Raw genomic sequence first — 22,009 nt, 5'->3', positions numbered from 1 at the left:
ATTTTTCCTAGTCTGCAACTCAAGATTCTTTGATCATTATTGATGAATTAGGAAGAGGAACTTCTACATATGATGGTTTTGGTTTGGCTTGGGCCATTTCAGAGTAAGTATCTAGCAACATAATTTTGTATTCAATCCAATTATTGTAATAACTGATGTAATTTTACTGGAGGAAGAAATAATTTTTGCCTTAACTGAAATGTTTAACATGGAATTCATACCCCAGTAAAGAAGTGACAAATACTTTATTATTTTTATATACGGAAAGTGCTTTAAAATCCAACACCTTCAGGGATTGAGATGTTCTGATTTTAAAATTTTATGGACTTCAGAGAGGTGTACTTCATGGTTGAGTAGCTTTGGAGAAGCATATTTAATTGGCTGTTAAGCAGTAACTGAGCTTATTTATACCTGTAACATTTATGATGACTAAAAGGTTGAGTTAGCGGTTAAAAAGGCAAATAACAGTTCAGTTTGTTAAATGTAAACAAATGACAATAAACAAAGTCATGGCAAATGTTATATTTTGTAATTCAATTTTAAATGCATGCCTAGAACAGTATCAGAGAGAGAGAGAGAGAGAGAGAGAGAGAGAGAGAGAGAGAGAGAGAGAGAGAGAATATCAGTGAATGTGCTTTAGAGAAAAAATAAGTTCACAGTGCAGGACAAAAAAGTTAACCATTATTCTTAAGGAATAACCTGTGTGCAGTTTATCAATTTACAGAACATTTACTGTGAAGAAATTCAATTGTACCATGATACATAATGTACTGTGTGTACAAAAGTTGCTGTTTTGTTTTTGCAGCTGTCATAACTTATCATTCAGTTATCATATATGTGGTAACATGGTTAAAAGTTAGCCCTTTTAGTTCTTTGTAATTTTAACCAGTCTTTAATTCCTTTAATTTTATTTATTTATGATAGGGCTGTCCAACTGGTGGTCAACAGCCATGTGCAGTTTTAGGAGAGTTCCAAAAATTGTTTTATGAATATCATTATATTCTATTTGCAATTTTAGTATCAAGGCTCATAAGTGATATTGGCTCCCTTGTGTTGAGATGTTGGCCAGCCCTTATTTATGATTTGCTGTTTTTGCTGATATCTAAAATTAAAGATAAATTAATAAAAATTATTAATAATCATTCTCTATTTCCGATGACTAATAGGTTGAGCAGTATTTAATGCCATGCCTGGAAATAGAGCATGCTGTTTTCTGTGTCAGATTTTTACCAACACCATTATAGACTTATTTTTCTTTTTCCTCATTTATTTGTAGGCATATAGCTACAAAAATTAAGGCCAGTTGCTTATTTGCTACCCACTTTCATGAGCTAACAGCTTTAGCTGAAGAAGCTAAAAATGTCAATAATCTCCATGTTACTGCCCTTACTTCAGAAGATAATCTGACTTTTCTTTATAAAGTTAAACCAGGTATTCCCCTTCCTTCATTATGATAAAGTATATTTTTAATAAACATAATCAAGTTAGCAATTCATGTAAAATATAGGAAAATTTTTAAAACTATCGTTTATAAATTGTTATAACTGGGATTTAAAGTTAGGGAAGTAGAATGTAAAATGTCCAAATTTTTGAACTGAAGTAATAATGACTAATAACATTCACCATGTGCCATAACAGAATAGACGAATTTAGGTACTTTAATTAAAAATCTCTAGTAACCATATATATTTGTTTCAATTGTTCAAGGTTTTTTGTAGTGTGTGTGTGAGAGAGAGAGAGAGAGAGAGAGAGAGAGAGAGAGAGAGAGAGAGAGTATTTTGTCCCTGGATTTCCTATCTAAATCCATATCTTTCTTATAACTAAGCCATCTAGATTTTAACTAAGAACACTGAAAAGTCAGATGTTCTTATGTTGGATTTAGATGTTTGCTGATAAGTGGATTTTAGATAGGAACAGCAAAGTCAAAATAAATAACTGATTCATGTAATTTTGTGAATATCTTTGTTAAATCTCATTTTTATGTGGAACATTCATTCTACAAAAACATATATAGCATTTAAGTAAGACTAAATGCAGCTGGGCATAATGTTTTAAGAGTTATATTTATATAATAGTGTAATATCTATATAATATCAGTGTAAAGACACCATAGACAACTCTTAAAGGAAAATTATGATAGTAGTGTAATGGGCATCATTTCAACTGTATCTCATATTGTGCACACCCTTCACAACGAGTTACCATGTATTGCACTGCCTCGAATAAGTGATGCTTCACTAATAGAGAAGACTATTCTCGGTGGACTGGTACCACCATCCAGATGGCACCATTTCAAGGCTTGTTGGCCTTTCATCGGTGGGTGGGCAGGCCCCCTGGTATTGCAAACATGACAACCCAGTTGTGAAGATAATCCCACAATATGAAAGATGCCAAAGAGTACACGTGATAATGTTTATAAAGTAAGACTAAATGCATCTGGGCATAATATTTTAAGAGTTATATTTATCTATGTAATATCGGTGTATTATGCCCAACTGCATTTAGTCTTACTTAAACATTATCACATACACCTTTTGGCATCTCTCATATTGTGCAACATGTATTAACGTGCAACATTAAGATGAAGCCATTAGTTATAGGCAAGAATAAATCACCTAGATGTTTTAAAGGATTAAAACAGCTGCCTGTTGAATATGCCAATAATGCCAACACTTTGGTGACAGCTTCTCTATTTGAAGATTATCTTTGTAAATGGGATTTGCAATTGAATATGAAAAACAAAACAAAATTGCATTGGTTTTGGACAACTGCCCAGTTGAATTAGTTTTTCTACCTTCGAATGCCACATCACTAATTCAACCTCTTGACCAGGGAATAATGACAACCTTTGAGACCTTTTATAGATCGGATATGAGGCGAAGAATCATCCAGTTTATAGATGATGGTTTGGAAACATCCGATATTACAAAGCAGATAACTGTTCTAGATGCACTTAATATGACAGTGAGTCCTGGAATGAAGGTACCGAAACCTGCATTAGCAACTGTTTCAAAAAATGTGGATTAATTATTCATGATGGTCAGATAAGTCACGATACTGATCACGTTGAAAAGCCTGAAGACATGGGTGAACAGGAGTTTAATGATTGGGTGGACATAAATGGTGACCTACAAATTACTACAGCTTTAACAGATGAAGAAATTGTCCAGTATGTTACTGATAATTTCGCCAAGGAGAAGGAAAATGAAGATTATCCCGAACAAATTCCAGTTTCAAAACGACAAACTCGTGAAGCTATAGCCATCCTGAGGAGAACGTTGGAAGAAACTGGTGCAAGTGATTGTGAATATAGACTGTTATATAATATTGAAAAAATCTATAAATAAACTTTGTGGTGATAATTTAAAGAAATCTAAAATAAGTGACTATTTTAAATTATAATTATTTTGCAGAGTGTTATGTTTAATTAAGCTATTTATATAAGTATAAATTTATTTTTATTTTGCTAACCTGTGCATAATATTGTTTTGATTTTCACACATTTAATTGGTGATCAACTTTTGGTAATAAAGTGTAAATTTGTGCTTTGTCTTTATTTTTATAGCCTTTGGATAATATTCGTTGATTTTCGCTTATTAGAATCAAAATTCGATTTGCAAACATGATCACATATTCGGCACTTACTCGTGTGCGTGTGCAGAACAAAATCATCAACATAGAATTTGAAAATTATGTCAATTAACAGAACTCTTCAAGTAAAATCAGGCCTCATCACTGAACATAACATTTGACAGCAAAGTGGGATGCACACGTAAGGTTTGTAATACCCACTCACAGAATTCCACCCATATGTTGGTGTCATATTCTTATAATTCCTGAAGCAATTGTACTTTGAAAGGATGGAATTTGTTTCATTTCAAAATCCTTGCAACAGACATTTGGCTAATGCCAACTTCCTGGCCAAGTTTCCTCAAAGATTTTTTTGGGAATACCTGTTAATGGTTTCAAGAGTAATAGCAGAGGCTTCATCACCATAGGTGTCTTCCCCCGACTCTGCCTAATATGCCAGCATATACCCCACACAAACTGCAAAAACTTAATTTTGTCCAAATTAAACCGCATAAACCTCATTTGGCTTTTCTAATTCCAGTGCTCATCTTTTACTGGGGTGGTTTTTTTTTTTTTTTTAAGGCTCTATTCACTGAAATCTCAGTAAACTAGTTGGCATGTCCTGCCAGAGTGAATAAAAACTTCAAACTACTGGGTACCTGATCTGCCTCCACAGGGCCAAGAGTGGGCAATGCGTTGGGCCTCAGCAGGGGTCCAGTGGCTAAACAGCCAGATGAAGTATGATACACAGCACTACAAGTATACAAAATCCACACACTTTTAAATCTCTGGCCTTCCCAGCGAACTGTTACACCAACAATGAAAGCAATGTGGGAATGGGGGAAACCCCTGGTGCCGCTAGACATCAATACACTTTACACACCATAGATGTCCAAGGACAACCACTACATAGCTCAGCAAAAATACTATGAATTGATGAATGTCGTGGCGAGATCCAATATTCCTTACATTTCGAGGGTACAGCTCTAAAACGGTGTTCGCAGGCTGGCCGCTAGTTAGTACACCGGACCGAACCTATTGGTAACTCTCTAGGAGGCTTCCGGATCAGCTAGTGTATAATCTTGCTACCTCTACTCTGCCAGATAGTTACTGGAGGGAGTCCGAGTAGTGTGTATGCCGGGAGCATTGTCGAGGCCACGTTATGTCAAGGATCTGGGTATATTCTTACCACATGTACACCATATCCAAAAATTTCATTACTTCATACAGCATGTCCCACCTACTTTTTCTTACTATTGAATACACCATGAATTGTCAAACTAATAGAGCAAGCTTATCTGCGAAAAGATCTAAACCTCCCAAGGACTTCCTAATTCATTTCACAAATATACGTGGTCTCAATTCTAATCTCAACGATGTCCATTTCCACTTGCAGTCTGCCAAACCCCATGTACTTTTTCTGACAGAATCTCAGTTATCGGTTGATTCAACTACTGCTCATCTAAGATGCCCAAATTATTTGCTGTATGATTCCTTTCGCCTCAAAGGTGGTACTTGTGCATATGTCCGTTCTGATATTCCCTGTCAGAGACTTGGCAATTTGGAATCTCCTCTCTTTAATCTTCTCTGGCTTAAAATCTCTCTACCTCATTGTGTCAAATTCATCTGTTGTACCGTTCTCCCAACTCCACTAATCACTTGGAGCTCTTTGACTTCCTCTCTTTGCAACTTGACTTTCTCCAGTCCAACTTTCCTAACAGTGAGGTAATTTTCCTTGGTGATTTTAATGTTCACAACTCCAGCTGGCTTCCGTTTTCTAGTCACACCGACCCAGCAGGTCGAGATGCTGAGGCTTTTGCAATTAGTAATGACCTAGCACAGATTGTTCATTTACCTACAAGAATACCGGACAATCCTAATCATACAGCCAATACGCTTGATCTTTTTCTCACAAACAACCCTTCTAAGTATACGGTCGAAGTGAGAGGTCCTTTAGGCACTTCAGATCACAACTTGGTGATTGTCTCTTCTCCAATGGAACCTTTATCTCATGGCTATTCCCAACCTCGTGTTGTTTGGCATTACAATAATGCAAAATGGGATGACCTGCGAGACTTCTTTTCTTCTTTTCCTTGGTCGGATTACTGTTTCAAAACTTCCGATGTCACCGTTTACTCAGGTCGTGTCAGTGAAATTATTCTTGCAGGAATGGAATCCTTTATCCCACACTCCACTTTAAAATCTCGTCCTTTATCTAAACCTTGGTTTTCCAATAAATGTGCTAAGGCTGTCCAAGAGAAGAATGTTGCATACCGTAATTGGCTTGTTTCTAATTCTTCAGTTTCATTTTCTGCCTACACCAAAGCCCGCAACAATTGTAAAGCAGTTATTAATCAGTCCAAACTAGAGTTTGAACAGGCTAAGAGTAGAAAACTTGCTTCTTGCCCTAATGGTAGCCGAGCATTCTGGTCTCTTGCCAAAGCTATTGGCCGCAACTTTTGCCCATCTCTGCTCCCACCTCTGTCCAAACCAGATGGTTCTGTTGTCACTTCAGCCAAGGATAAAGCTGACCTGCTAGCATCCCATTTTTCTTCTAGTTCTTGTATTAATGATCTTGGTAAAACACCTCCCACCATTCCCAACATGCTCCATTCAATGCCTCCTGTGGTTTTCCGTCAAAAGGATATCAGAAGGATTTTGATGAATCTTGATGCTAAGAAAGCTCCAGGTCCTGATGGTATTTCTCCACTTGTTCTCAAAACCTGTGCTCCTGAACTTACTCCTATTCTTTGCCGCCTTTTTTCACTTTCTTATTCCAAAGGTGTTTTTCCTTCTGCTTGGAAATTTGCTCATATCCAGCCAGTTCCTAAAAAGGGTGACAAATCCCTCCCATCCAATTATCGTCCCATTGCAATTACTTCTACTCTTTCTAAAGTAATGGAGAAATCAGTTAACCGCCAACTCTTAAACTACCTAGAAACCTTCCGTCTGATCAACGATCACCAGTATGGATTCCGTCAGTGTCAATCCACTGGTGATATTCTGGCTTATGTTACCCATTTATGGACTAATTCAATGGAAAAGTTCGGTGAAACACAAGTAGTTGCTCTTGACATCTCAAAGGCTTTTGATCGTGTTTGGCATAAAGGTCTTCTAAACAAGCTTCCATCTTATGGTTTGCCAACTGTTTTTAGTAATTGGTTATCCAGTTTTCTCTCTGATCGCTCACTGAGGGTGATGGTAGATGGCTCTCTGTCTTCTAATTTCTCTACTAATGCCGGTGTCCCTCAAGGTTCAGTTCTTTCCCCCACTCTTTTCCTCTTGTATATCAATGACCTTCTTCCATTGACTGGAAATCCTATCCATAGTTTTGCCGATGATAGCACATTGCATTCAACTTTTCATTTTGAGAAACCTTGTCCTGCTCAATCAGCTTCAACTTCTCGAAAATCTGCTACCAATTCCTTAAATGCCGATCTTCAGGTAATTCTCCAGTGGGGCAAAGACAACTTAGTTGATTTCAACCCTTCTAAAACTCAGTCTTGTCTCATATCTCGCAAAAAGGATTCTTCTGCTCCTATGCTTATCTTTAGTGACACTCCGATTTCTAGGCAAAATGATATATCTCTTTTGGGGATTACCCTGACTTCTAATCTCTCTTGGCACAAACACATTACAAATATTGCTTCCTCTGCATCTAAAAAACTTGGTTTTCTCTTTCGCTCTCGGCATTACTTTTCTTCCAAACAGCTACTTACTCTGTATAAATCGCAAATCCGCCCTGCCATGGAATATTGTTCCCACATCTGGGGTAGTGCCCCCAAAACCTCTCTCAGGCTTCTTGATTCCATTCAGAAGAGGGCAGTTAGGTTAATTAATGATTCATCTCTAACAGAGTCTCTCCACTCGCTTTCTCATAGACGCACTGTTTCTGCTGCATGCCTCTTCTACAGATACTTCCATGGGCACCGTTCTTCTGAATTGGCTTCTATAATTCCCGCTCTCTCTTTCAAAACAGTCCGAACACGTGCCGCCACCAGCCAACATCCATTTACTGTCCAACTTCAAACCCACAGAACCAACTTTTCATCTTCCTCATTTATTCATTCAACTGCCGTTTTCTGGAACAACCTTCCTTCATATGTATTTCCTGAAAATTACAATCTACTGACGTTCAAGTCCAATGTCAACAAATATCTTCTTTCGTCTTCTCAACCTCCAACCCAAGCACGGTATTAAGTACTATAGGTTCTAATACCTCTCGTGTTTGGGGTTCACATATAAAAAAAAAAAAAAAAAAAACTACCAGTCTTCAAATGGTCAAATAGTTTCCCAACAAATTGCTGATAGTTTATGTTTATCAGGATGCCTTTGGTGAAATATTTTGCATGCTTCCCTCTGACTCTTGCCCGTTACGTGTAAGAACGCCAATTCTACCTTCTCGTGTGGTGTATAGTCACTCATTTTTCAATATCTACAAAATAAAATTAAAATATAATAATCATAATGTTTATTAACAATATATCAATAATAACATAATATACCCTACGAGTATGGACTTTTGTGACACCCTGTGTCACAAAAGTCCATACTCGTAGGGTATATTACGTTTTGTAGGGTGTATGTATGTTTACATTTTCTTGTTCAGCTGACATGTCACTATCCATAACAATTGGTTTTTTGTTGATTCATTCTATAGGAGTTTGTGATCAGAGCTTTGGAATACATGTAGCAGAAATGGCCCATTTTCCGCAGCACATAATAGAGGTATGAAAGTCTTTCAGATGTTACTTATTTCTTTTAGAGTTTCATAATGTTATGAAGGAATTTTTGCTTCATTTTACGCTAGCTCTTTGCCTTCACTGAACAACAATTTTTATTGCAAGGCATATGATGATTTTATTGGCCTGGTAATGATATTTCAAAATGTCATAGATAGCATATATTTATTAAAATTTATATATGAAAAAATTAATTTAAGAGGAAACGATTTTTTTTTAAGTAAGATTGGGACAAAATATAAAATGTTACAATGAGCTTCTGATGGTTATTCCCCTCTCTGATATAACCCTCATCTAGTTCAAAAGCTCTCTCCAACCATTTTCAAAATAGTTCAAAGAAGCATTGTTTAGGAGAAAATTTAAGGTATCCCAAGTGACATCTATTTTTCTATATAACGTAGTATATTATTATGTATTTATCCTAAGCAATCTGGATAATTGAGTTCCTACTGTTATTTTATTTTATTTTATTTATTATTATTTACTTTTCTTTTCTTTTTTTTTCCCCTTAATCTTAATTTGATTTCTAACAATTTTACTCTAGTGTTTAAGCAGTAAAAATCTAAATAAGAAAAAAATTACATGTTTGGCAAAGTTACTCATTAAAGGTTTACCTACATGTAAATAGACACAAATAAATTAGTATTTCCTTCCTTGATGGTGCAGATGCAAGAAACGTTTCTGTTCTGAAATCAGTTTTTTTTTTTTTTTTTTTTTTTTTTTTTTTTTTTAAGTTTGCTAAGCAAAAAGTCCAAGAATTTGAAGAATTCAGAGTACAAGTACCATCAGCAGATGATGAACCAGATGCTAAGAAACAAAAGCTGGAATATGAGGCAAGTATCTTTTGTAACAAGATTAAACTTGAAATCAAACCTATGGAATTTACACTAGTCCCACATTCTGAAATTTTTTTCATAGATGTTCTGAATCAGCATGTATTCCTTAATTTTAAAAAAAATAAAGAAACTCAGCTTCTGCAAAGGTAACACTTTCACTGTTTAGTATTATTTAGCATACCTGTGCTGTTCGTATTATCATATCAGCACTATACAGCAGATTAGTAAGTAGCAAAGGGTCTGTGATGGAGGTGATATCAGTGGATTGGTAATGGAGTCAGACTGGAAAGAAAAGGTTCCCCAAGAAAACAGAAATACCTTCCTTTGGATCTCTATGGAAATAGTGACCTGGGAGAGCTGCTCAGAATTTTTTCAGTATCTTCCTGGTCTGGTTTGGTGCTGATTTAGTAGCAAAAAACTTGCAGCTATCATTTGATAACATCAGCAGATTAGGGGTGGAATCAGGCTGGGAGAGAGGGAGAAAGGAAAGCACCTGAGAAAATGAAAGTACTTTTTGTTCGGATCTGTGAGTTTGTTTGTATCAGTAGGTCTTTTAATACATGTAGTAATGATTTTACCAAAGGAAACACAGGCCATCCAAGGTTTTTCTCAATATCTTTCCGGTTCAGTCCCAGCACTAATTAGTAGCAAAAAAAAAACATTAGGCCACTATTTGGCAGTGTCAACAGATTGTTAGCAACAAAAATGAAATCAATATTTGGTGTATTTGGCAGCAACCAGAAATTCTTTCTCATATTCAATCCAAGTGAATTTTTTATTATTGCAACCTTCATAAAAAGGATCTTCTATTTCTCCATTAACTGAATTTGTATTTTGCCACATATTGCTTAGTTTCTTATGTTGGCAACTTTTTCTTTTTCTTGTAAACACAATAAATTTTAACCAAAAATATTCTAACTAACTGATAAATTATTTTGCTATACCTTTAACTATTGGCAGATAAAACGAGTCTCACCCAACCATGGTAGAATTGATATGACCACAGTAAACAATGATTGTATAGAAAGTACCAATTGGTATCCAACATGGAAGGATTAAACCCAAGCCTACATCAACAGTGAAAGTGTGAAGTTTCAAGTTCTTTTTCATATTACAAACCTGTAGGACTTTTAATAATTGTGTTCATTTTCTGAATATTGATCATCTGAAATACTGATTATTTGAACAATTTCAGAAACCCTTTTTAAATGAGCATTGATTATCTCAACACTATTTCAGGTTACATATAGTGCCATTGTTTGCCATATAGTGCCATTCTTACCTCTTATTATGTAGATATTGCTCTTCAAAATAGTTCCTGATGAACGTGACATTTTTCTACCAGGAACATTACCAAACTGAATTATCTGTCTGTCAAACCACTCTTTAGAACTCACTGACCAAAAAACAGGATTGAACATTAAATTATTCTGTTACCTGTTTAATTGTGTTTAATAAAATCACATGGCTATTATTTTCTAAGTATCAAAACAAAATATAGGTTAACTCAAATGTTGCTGTTTTTTTCCATATGGATAATGAGAATTTGTGAGAATGAATCATATAAAAGCATTTTTTTGTAATACATTCAGACCAGAATTTTTCTTTTTGTCTGTCATGCAAAGCCATTAGAAAGATAGAAAGAGACTCAGAGAGGACATAAGATTTTACACAAGAAAAGTAGAACAAGCATTAAGGGAAAACAAAGGATTTAAATCAGCAGCCATGAGCAGTAATACAGAAAGACAAATGATACTGAAACTGAAGAACAGCGTTGGTGTACTTATAAATAGCAGAAGACTACTATAGAGAATTATACAAGGAGCGAGGGAATGATGCCAGCAGTGGGGAAGATGGACCGCAAATTAGTAACACATACAACATACCTGATATCCTTCCTGATGAGGTAGAATATGCATTGAAGAAAATGAGGAATCAGAAAGCCTGGGGTGAAGATGAAGTTACTGTAGAGTTGTTAAAATTGGGAGGAAGAGACATGACAGAAACTAGCAAGACTCTTCACAAACTACATTAGGAAAGGCGTGATGCATAAGGAGTGGAATAATGCAATCATAATTTTGCTGCATAAGAAAGGAGATAAATCAGAAATTGAAAATTATAGACCAATTAGCTTACTCTCCCACATCTACAAGTTGTTCACAGGGGTCATTACTAACCGATTAGAAAGAATACTTGACGAGAATCAACTGAAAGAGCAAGCTGGCTTTAGGACAGGATTCTCAACTATGGATCACCTTCGCGTAATATCACTGCTAATAGAGAAAGCAAATTAATATAAAACATGAAAAAATATATGAGAACCCTACCTCCTTTATTAGACTAGACAAAGACAGTAGCAAATTTAAAATTGAGAAAGGAGTTCAACAAGGAGACACTATCTCCGAAGTTGTTTACTGCTGCCCTTGAAGAAGCTTTCAGAAGATTGGACTGGTTACAGAAAGGAGTCAATGTGAATGGAGAGTACCTAAACCATTTACAATTTGCAGATCATAAAACAAAAGTTAATGATGAACAAGTATGCCACAGAAAGGGATATAATAATTTAAGCAGCAGTAATTGAAAAGGTGGATTCGTATACTTATCTGAGACAAGTTTACTTATCTGAGACAAGTCATTAGCTGTAATAATGATAAATGGCTGGAAGTCAAGAGAAGAATAAATTTTGGATGGATAGCATTCAGGAAAGTCACATACTGAGGAGCAATATCCCAATTTGTCTGAAACATAAAATAATGAACCAATGTATACTCCCCACCATGACTTATGGAAATAAAACTTGGACACTCACCAAAAGAATGGAAGAGAAGCTGAAAACTATACAGCAAAGAATGGAACAAATTATATTAGGAATCAGACTGTTAGATAAGAAGAAAAACACGTGGATTAGGCAGCAAACACAAATAAAGGACAATCTTATCAAAACTAAAGAACTGAAATGGTCTTGAGCATACTTGAAGACATGATGACAGATGGACTAAGAAAATAACAGAATGGTATCCAGGAGGAGCTAAAAGAAAACCTGGAAGACAACAAAGATAGACAGATGAAATTCATGAGCTCGTGGGTAGTAAATGAATGGCCATTGCACAAAACAGAAGGAACTGGAAATTTGCTGGAGAGACTTACATCCTGCAGTGGATTGAAAATGACTGATGATGTTTAAAATTGACTTAAAACGTGCAAAATAAGATTGGACTGGTAGCATGCCCATATTCATTACATCACAGTTTCGGATTAATGGGTTGTATCATACACCAAGGTGAAGATTCAAGGTGCAAATTAATTTTACCAGGTGAAGGTGGCAATGAACTAGACATTCATCATAGAGTAAAAGTCATCTGGGGTATTGATTGACTAAAGATCATGTCCATAAGTGAGTGCAAAGGTTTGATAGTCTATAGTGGACAGTGCTCCCTGGCTAGGTCAAATGCACTGTGATCCCTTCTTAGTGCATTGCAAAGGCAGAAGGTTTCTGAAATGAAAGTGACAAGCAGAAGTTGACCTTGTCTATAGGAGTCCAACATTCACTGGCATATCAGCATATACTCCTTGGCATTCCTGTGCCGTGAAAGGATTTGTATATAATTTTTCTTACCACAATAAAGATTATGTATTTATCTACATGTAAAAGATTGAACAGCTGAAGATAAATTATCACAATAACTTGTTTGAGCATCATGGACATTTGTGACAGCAGTATAATGAAGATTATGTGACCAGAGAAATGTGCCAATAAAATAACAATTAGTAGGAGTACTATAGAAAAACACACAAACAGTAAGGTGCACAGTGGGGTCTGTATTGTAGTGAATTGCTTAAACCCATTTGTGCAGCAGTTATATCTAGGGTTGGCAAACTTTCTAAGTTAAGTGCCAGATTCATTCTAAAATGTCACGCCTAAGGCCAATTACTGTTATTTTAAAGATTATTTTAAAATATGCATTAGTACAATTAAGTTCAATAGAAAATAACTTAAATACATTAGACTCCCTATTATCGGGGGGAAGTTTAACTAGGTTGTGGATTAACGGGGGACAAAAATAAAATTGATTTAAATGTCTTAGTGTTACCCTCTTACAATAATTTGTTTTTAAATTTATATATATATATATACATACAGTAAACCCATGCTATTCGTGGGGGTTATGTTCCTGAGAAATTCCGCGAATACTGAGTTATGGCTCCCATAGTAATAAAGGGGTTCTGTTCCAAAGTATGAATTATATAAGAAAAAACTAGTCTAAAATTTTGTATGTGTTATATGTACCTTCATAATATGACTATGTACATAGACAGTACATAGTGAAATGCAAGCATATGGTATAGAAATTAAAATAAGAAGCAATTTAATATTAAATGTAATATTAATTAGAAATTTCAAACAAATCTTTCAAACCAGCGCCTTTGCTAGCTAAAAAACTTATCCCGCCAGTGCTATCACCAGTTTTGCTAAAGTGTTGATAAAGGAGTTTTGCCTTTTCACGAATGATGAGTGAACTTAAGGGAATTTTATTTTGAGTTCAGTCTTCTATCCACAGATTTAAAGCTTTTCCATTTTTTATAATTTAACATCACGAGTTACAGAGCACATTTTTGAAGCAATTAGCCCGTTTTCACGGACACTGCGGCGGATTTTTTTCTTCCGATTTCTTGATTGATCGTACCGTTGACTCATTGATTTTATAATGTTTTTCCACTGAGGAGACACTTTCACCATTAGAAATTTTGTCTAATAACTCAGTTTTATTCGCTAATGTCATCACCTTCTTTAATCTTTTCACATTTCCCTTGTTATTCGTAGCCATATTTTTGTACGGGTTAGAAAGAACTTGTCCACAATAAAGTCACTTTCTTCCGTTAACACACTCAAAAAAGTCTGTTTTACACTGCAAAACGGTAGATTTATCGCTTTTGTAAGCATATCAATTTATAAATTGATAAATTTATTCAATTTATAAGCATATAAATTAAAATCAAACGACGAAACCTTCCATGACAAGCGCATAACACATACTGAACAAGTATTAGCGAGAAACATCCACGCTCGCAATTTTGGCACCTCTCTCCCCCACCCACCAAGCGCTGTTTTGACCGGGAAAGATAATTTTAGCCACGCCCATGTTTTTTTTTTTTATATATATATATATATGTATATGGCGGAAAATGTTCATGGCACTTTAAAATTCACATTTTTTTAGGTTTCATTTTATATTAAATCAGCGACCATGAAACCGCGAATACAGATACCACGGATAGCGGAGGTTTACTGTGTGTGTATATATATATATATATATATATATATATTTTTTTTTTTTTTTTTTTTTTTTTTATCCTCACACTTAGAACAGATTAAACACTGTCCATGCTTAGCATCAGATGGATTTTATGTATAAAGAGAAACAGATGATGTATTCTTACTGTTTCCCCTCCCATACTTTTATTCACATTGAGAATAATCCTGAGACATTGAACTGTTTTGAAAATATTTCTTACAGGAAGCCCAGCAGATCATTAAAGAGTTTCTGACAAAAGCCAAGGAAATACCATGTGATGAGTTGTCATCTGAAGAAGCTATGGCAGCTCTTTGTAAACTAAAGGAAGAAGTCCAAATGAAAAATAATCCCCATATTTCTACACTGATTGCAAGGTGCTAAAAGTGTCTATGGGGAAGAAAAAAAATCTGTATAATAGTCATGTATTATATACTGTTTGTGTTGTCTTTTCTTTTAGAAATAAAATCTTTTTGCTAAAAAATTAATATTATTTACTAATTGTTTGCAAGTTTTAAGAAATAATAAGATGCTGCTTGCTTACCTCAGATCTTGAGGTAATTTTATTTTCTTCACTCTTCAGTTATTAAATTATGTAATGGTTCAAACAAGGCATATTTGTCAGTGCAGCTGTGAATTATAGACATCCCACAAAATAATAAAAAATGAAGTTATAAACCAAGCAAATCAAATAAATTTTAATATCTTGAAATCAAAGGAACATATGACACAAGATCACTCTTTTTAAACTACAGTAAATTATTTTGAACATGTTAAAACAGGTTTACAAACCTTTCAGGGATACTGTATCAGGTTCTGTTATAGGACCTCAATCAGGTGCCAGTGGTTAATTGTTGAAATCAGCAAGATTATGTATAAGGATTTAGTAAATACTACATACTATTATTTTGCAAAATGGGTGTGTGCCATAGAGAAAATAAAGGTTTCCGAAATGCATAGGGCTTCACTTCAGAAATTAAACTGTAAATCTGTTACTTTTGGCAATACCATGGAAAGATTAAATAAATTGTGTGTTGTTGGGGTGGAGTTGTGTTTTTTTTTTTTTTTTTTTGGCACAAGAGCTACTATGGTCAAATTGCACCATTAATGAAATGTAACAAATTAGTATCATTATTAATATTTACCCCCTCTTTTGGTCTTAATGATAGCCATGATTCTCCTGGAAATACTTTTAACCAAATTAGGGTATGTAGGGAGCTGATTTTTTTTTCTCCACTCCTGAGCAGCCATCTGCTACACAGCCTAAGTGAATAGCAGTTTGACATGATGACCCCTCCCCCCCCCCCAACTCAACTTTAGAAAATTCAGATCTGGGAGCCTAAGAAACCATAATTGAACAATATGTGTATTTGCCTTTGTCACCTTATTTAGTTACTCTTCTGTTTTATTTGATTGGTTTCAAATTCTACTGACTTCACTTGCCAAAATTTTCTCTATTTATACTGTCTATCTGCATGGAATATTCTTGAAATACTTTTAAAAAGTTAATGAAGAAAATTTTAATAATTTTTCTCTACAAATCCTGTATCTGTTAATCTATTCTAGGCAGTTGCCTATTTAGTGTGCTGAAATTACTGTGTTCTTGTGCAGTGCACTAAAATCTTTCCAAATAATACTGTTAGTTGAGAGTAATAAGTAAATTGCAGTGATTAGAAAAAATATACTTAAAATAAAATAATATAACAACCATTATGTATAGAGTAGTGTACGCACTGATGAAATTTATCTTGTATTAATCAAATTTGTTATTCAGAGTATATCTAGATGAACAATATCAATATTACATTTTTATTTTTATTTTTTAATACTTTTCTTTTGTATTTGATTGGTTTCAATTTCTACTGATTTCAAATTCTTCATTTGCCAAAATTTTCTCTGTTTATACTACATATTTAGATAGAAATACTTTTAAAAATTTCCCCGTACAAATCTTTAATGATACAAAAAATACATTGTTGAATTTAGTTGATAACATTTAGGATTTTTGTTAAAAATTCCTATTTTCTGAAAGGTTATATGTATTAAATTTAAATTTTTGGCAAAACAGCAAAATGCTTATTCATATTTCACAACTGAAACATTGTTATGGTAGATTATTGCTGTTACAGTTATGTTATTATATAATATTATCTTATTTAGGTGGTAAGACTTGAACCTTCAACTTTTATCTTTCTGATTCTCAAGTGCAGAAGTTGGTCACCTTTGATTCCATTCTTAGTAAGACACGCTTTATATTTCATACACCTGCCACATAAACAGGATGACAGGGTTGTGCTCATAGTGATACCGTATATCAAAAAAATTGTTTGTATTTATACTTGATGCAGGTTTTTTGATCTGGCCATTGAATTTCTCATGCCTTTAAAATGAAATACCTCATTATTTGGAAAATATAAATGCTAAATCTACTTACTAAAAAAAAACTTTGGCACTTAGTATCTATAATGCTCCATTATTAATAGGCCTAAAAAGTGGGGTATTAAAAGGGGGGGTTGAGCACTGAGTAATAAACTATCCTTATCTCTTTAGCTTGTGCACTGAATGTGGAGGTGGGGCTATATACCTCCCTCTTAAAGTGGAAAAGCATTTTCTGTATGCTAGAAAAGTATTAAAAAGAAACATTTCAACAGATTCAACTTATTCATGCCACTGAAGTAAAAAGGGATTTTGAAGCATGTGTGTACCCGTTAATTGTCTTTGGGTGAATTTACCCAACAATAGCAACTTCTGACAAGTCTGTAAGAGGATTTGGAAAAGTATAAGTAGTAGTAGTAGTGGCATGTAATGCAAAGTGTATGAACTTATGCAGCATCAGCCAAAAAAAAAAACACACACCATTCCTTCCAAATCCCTGTCCAGTTCTTCCTTACATTTATTTAACTTATCAACTTCCACAACGACAGATGGAAGTTTGTTCCAGCAATTAATCACCCGCTGGCTAAAGGCAAATTGCTGCACATCTATTATACATCTGTCTCTTCTTAATTTGAAATTGTCCCCTTAGGTTCGTAATCTGAACAAGTGGAAGGATGCCATCAGAATTCAGCGTGCTCAACCCATTCAAGGCTTTATACACCTCAATCAGATCACCGTGCAGGTGCCTAGTCTCCAGCCACTGCAATTTGCAGAACTTAAGCCTCTCTTGGTAAGAGGATCCCTTCATTCCCCTCACCAATCTTGTTGCCCTTCTTTGTACACGCTCAAGTAAATCTACATCCTTCCTAAAATGAGGCCTCCAGACCTGTACGCAGTACTCAAGGCATGGCCTGACCATTGCCTTATACAGAGGGACAATCACCTCCTTTTCCCTGCTAGCAAAGTTCCTATATATCATTGACAAAACCCCATGACCTGCCCTGGCAGCCTGTCTGCATTGCTCAGAAAACTTCATATCTGACTGCACAATTACTCCCAGGTCTTTTTCATTTTCTACCACCTTAAGTGTAGTACCACACAGTTGGTATGTTTCCCTAGAGTTACTTCTATCCATATGCAGTACTTTGCATTTGTCAAGGTTAAACTTCAGTTGCCACTTCTTAGCCCATCTGCCCAAATTTTCTAGATCCTGTTGCAGTAGCACACTGCCATTATTGTCATTAACAAGCCTGCCAACCTTTGTATCATCTGCAAACTTCAACACTAGGCCCGATTTACCTTCATCAATATCATTGATAAATATACAAAACAAAAGTGGACCCAACACCGAACCCTGTGAGACTCCACTAATAACATTAGTCCATGAAGAGCAGCACCCATTGATTACCACCCTCTGTCTTCTCCCACTCAATCATCCTTTTATCCATTGTAGCAACTTACCTGTCAAAGCGATCATTAGCAAGTGGTACTGACTCATGTCCAAATCCAGTTCATAATTGAAAAGAATCTCTGAAAAAGACAGATTAATGAACTCAAGAACTTCTGAATTGCATCTTTCTGGTCAAAGCAATCCTAAACTGGCCAATCAACCCAGTAACTAGTCATTATCCTCAATTTTGCAGAATGTTTGTTCCTTTCTTCTGGATTGCCAAAAGCAGCTTCTTTCTTTTCAATGCTATGTCAGTGTTTTATATTCTGAACAACTTGACAACCAATGCTCTTAAATTAAACATACCTCACATCCATTTACTCAGGTCATTATCCTCGGATATGTTGAAGAATATGATGTGTAAATTAATTATAATAAGTTTTTAAATCTTCCACTACCATTTTGTAAGTAGATTACCAAACCAGATGTGGCGCCTCCGTAGCCAGGTGGGAAGGAGTAGCAGTGCGTAGCACACGCTTCTTGATTAGACCGGGGTTCGAGCCCGTCACCACCAAATATGGAGGATCGGAAAGGTCAGGGAATGACCATTGCATATCCCGGAGCAATATGGCCTTAGTTGCTAATGCTCCTAAAAACCAAATGACAAACAAACAACCAAACCAGACAGAATCAGAAGGATGAGCCTGACTTGTCATAAGAAGCTGCCAAGATCATAGAAGGTACAAGAAGATTCTGATTTGTCAGTAAGAAAGTAATCTGTTGCTGCATGTTGCTAGAAATAAGTGCTTAAAAAAACTGCACAAATTCCCATTGAAAATCACATTCTTATAAATTCTAAGATAATACAAATTTCATCAGTTAGTAATGCATCCATTTCACATTTTAGAATTTTTTTGTGGAAAAGTGTCAAATAGTTCTCAGTATCATTGAAGATAACAATATAGATGAAGCAACAGATGTTGCAGTAACAGTTATGTTAATTTCAGTGTGAGAACCTACCAAATGCTGTTATTAAAGAAGAAACGATGTACAATGGCCTTGGGCTGAAGAACTGACAAGTGTGCAATGTGAAGCCATAATACAATGTATTATCCCAAATCATGCTTGGCATTTTAACAATTCTGAGTGTGAGAGGATATTGAGACATGTGAAAAAATCAAATGCACTTCAGATCTTTCCAGTGAAGCTTTGGAAAATACTCTTGACAACCAATGCTATTATTATAAACAAAACTTTGATTCAACATTTCTGAAGGGACAAAGTCTGCAGCAGTATCTTGGTGTAATCATAATCAGTTAATGCCTAATAGACAATCCACAGACAGATAAAGGGAGAACAAAGAGTAACAATTACTGACCTGTCAGCTTAACTGCTGTTCCAGAGAAAGTAATGAAGATGCTGGTTGAAGAAGTAATGCAGGACCATCTAGACAAAGTGCAGTTATACTTCAGTAACAGTATGGATTTGTTAAAGGGTGAACTTGTCTGACCTTACATGATTCATTTAAAATGTGGGTCCCCACAGTGCTGCCTGCAAACACCATCACTAACAAATGTACGAACTAGAACTACAAGAAAAAAAGATGCATTCCTAAAAACCACTATTTCCTGAGGATTTGCAGGAGACTCGTCAGATATACAAGGAAAACACTAGGCCACCCTTAAATCTAGGTTTAAGAGTCCATAAAATTCAATCATTGAACACAATTAAATGAATTGTGTTCAATGAACACAAATAAAATCAAATGAACACAATTAAAAATTAAGTAAAATATTAAACAAAAAAATTAAGTAAGAAAAAATTGCAAAACGATTTTCCTTCCTTGCCAGGGTCAATTTAAATTTGGGCGTTAAGCAACTAGCACTTGTCACATCACATAACATAGTTAAGCTTGCCTTAAGATCTCGGTATTCTAATAAAAATACCTTTCCCAAGTTAAGAAACTTCGCGAAGGAAGGAAAATCGTTTTGCAATTTTTTCTTAAATTAATTTTTTACTTAATTTTTAATTATTTCTTACTGTAATGTAAGATTTTCGATTTTTTAATTGTTTTCGTTTTAATTTCTGGAGAGTATCATACGGAAGTGTTGTACATGTCATATTGGGGTAAACTTCTCTTATTCTTTTACAAATATGATTTCTATTGGATACTCGGAATTTGCATGCCATTTACGTATATCCTATTGCCTATTACGTATAACACCTAATATTGCCTATTATGTATATCAAATATTCGCCTTCAATGACACTGTTCATGAAAAAAATTTGTACTATTAATTTTGTCAAGCAGTGTATTTTGCTTGCAATCCTGGCTGTTGACACCTGATGTGAGGTCGGTTTTTAAGTTGTGTGGCAACATGATTATTCTGTAATTATTCATCTTTTATTATGCATATTTCTTTTTTGGCAGCTTACAGTATCAGAAACTCTCCTTTCCCATAGAGTTTCCCTGATATTGCCCAACTTTAAAATGCATTTGTCTGAAAGTAGTGATGTTAACAGATTTACCTTTTAATAATGTCATTAAATTGCCAAATCGTTAATCTGCTATTTAGCTGTTATCTTTTAAATAAATGGCAAATTAACCTTTTGGTAATGTTATATTGGTTTGAAGGTAGCGCACTACCAAGGCAACTCATTAAGGTAGAGTTTCTGATGACAGATAATAAACAATGACGTTTATTATCTGTCATTGCCAGCATGTCACGTGGGTGACGGACCAACACCTTTTTCTAAAAAGGTATTATTACAATTAGCCATATGGTGCAAGGAAGCCTGAGGCTTTTGCTGCACCAGCCAAAAAAAAATTTGAGTTATCCTGAGAGAGAGATAGAAGGGAATCACCAAGAAAGAGAAAAATGATAATATCCAGCTCAGGACCCTGGGTATGTCAAGCCCATACTCACCAGATGTGAGCCCCACGAGATACCCATTATACACTGGTATGCAAAACTTTCCAACACTTTCTAAAGGTTATAACCACAAAATCTTTACTTAAGGTACTCTTTACTGATGAGAGTAGTCTCAGTAGCAATTCTGGACGTCAGCTAATCTGGTGAGAGGTTGGCACATGGTATCACCCCACAAACATCACTGAAAGGGATCGATATGGCAGTCGAGGTGTTCTTGGATGGATGTACACAATTCCAGATACTGTAAGGCGGTACTGTAACCGGTGCACGCTACTGTACTGAGGTAATCCTTCCCCATTGGCCCCGAGTTCATGTTTATGAATGATAACGCCACACCCCATCACACTGCAGCTGTTGATATGCTTTTGGAAAGTGAGGACATTGTTCGTATGGATTGGCCTGCCCGTTCCATCGAACACGTGGGACGCCCAGGGGAGATGCCTAGCGGCACGTCCACACCCACCAGAAAATGTTCGCCAGATGGCGCTGACAGAGGAATGGATGATGTTACCGCAAGAACTTATCAACAACATTGTTCTAAGTATGGAAGGCGGTGCAAAGCCTGCATCGACATCAGGGGTGACCATATCTCCTACTGAGGACCACTTCTTCCCTTTGTTCCATTTTTGGCAGTGAGGGCAGCCAGTGCTATGTTGCCATTTTTGAATAAAGTCCCTCTGTACCGTTTTGTTTCCTTCATCATTTCTATACCTCGAGGTTCCTTTGGTATGATTTTCCCATATCCAGGCCACTCCTATGAGAAGCTACAGGTGAAAACCTGACTTAAATTTTTCCTTAAATTTTTCACACTAGTGTACATAGGTCGATAATCCCATCTCACCACAAAAAATTCTCGGAATTCTTCACGTAT

The 22,009-nt window shown here is 35.5% G+C and overlaps 1 protein-coding gene across 1 annotated transcript in view; it reads left to right on the top strand.

Annotated features, from left to right (window-relative positions):
* The window catches only part of spel1 (DNA mismatch repair protein spel1), an 89,882-nt gene extending 75,059 nt beyond the window's left edge, over nucleotides 1-14,823 (top strand). The window contains exons 23-27 of the mRNA XM_090378568.1: nucleotides 12-103; nucleotides 1,277-1,431; nucleotides 8,231-8,298; nucleotides 9,047-9,145; nucleotides 14,665-14,823. Coding sequence (XP_090234694.1) covers nucleotides 12-103; nucleotides 1,277-1,431; nucleotides 8,231-8,298; nucleotides 9,047-9,145; nucleotides 14,665-14,823 — 573 coding nt within the window. The remainder of the gene's footprint in view (nucleotides 1-11; nucleotides 104-1,276; nucleotides 1,432-8,230; nucleotides 8,299-9,046; nucleotides 9,146-14,664) is intronic.
* The last annotated feature ends 7,186 nt before the right edge of the window (nucleotides 14,824-22,009 follow it).

Source organism: Mastigoproctus giganteus, chromosome 7 (genome assembly GCF_048544385.1).
Source record: "Mastigoproctus giganteus isolate SK-2022 chromosome 7, ASM4854438v1, whole genome shotgun sequence".
NCBI lineage: Eukaryota > Metazoa > Arthropoda > Arachnida > Uropygi > Thelyphonidae > Mastigoproctus > Mastigoproctus giganteus.
Note: the sequence above shows the minus strand (reverse complement) of the source record. Positions and strands in the feature narration are given on the sequence as shown.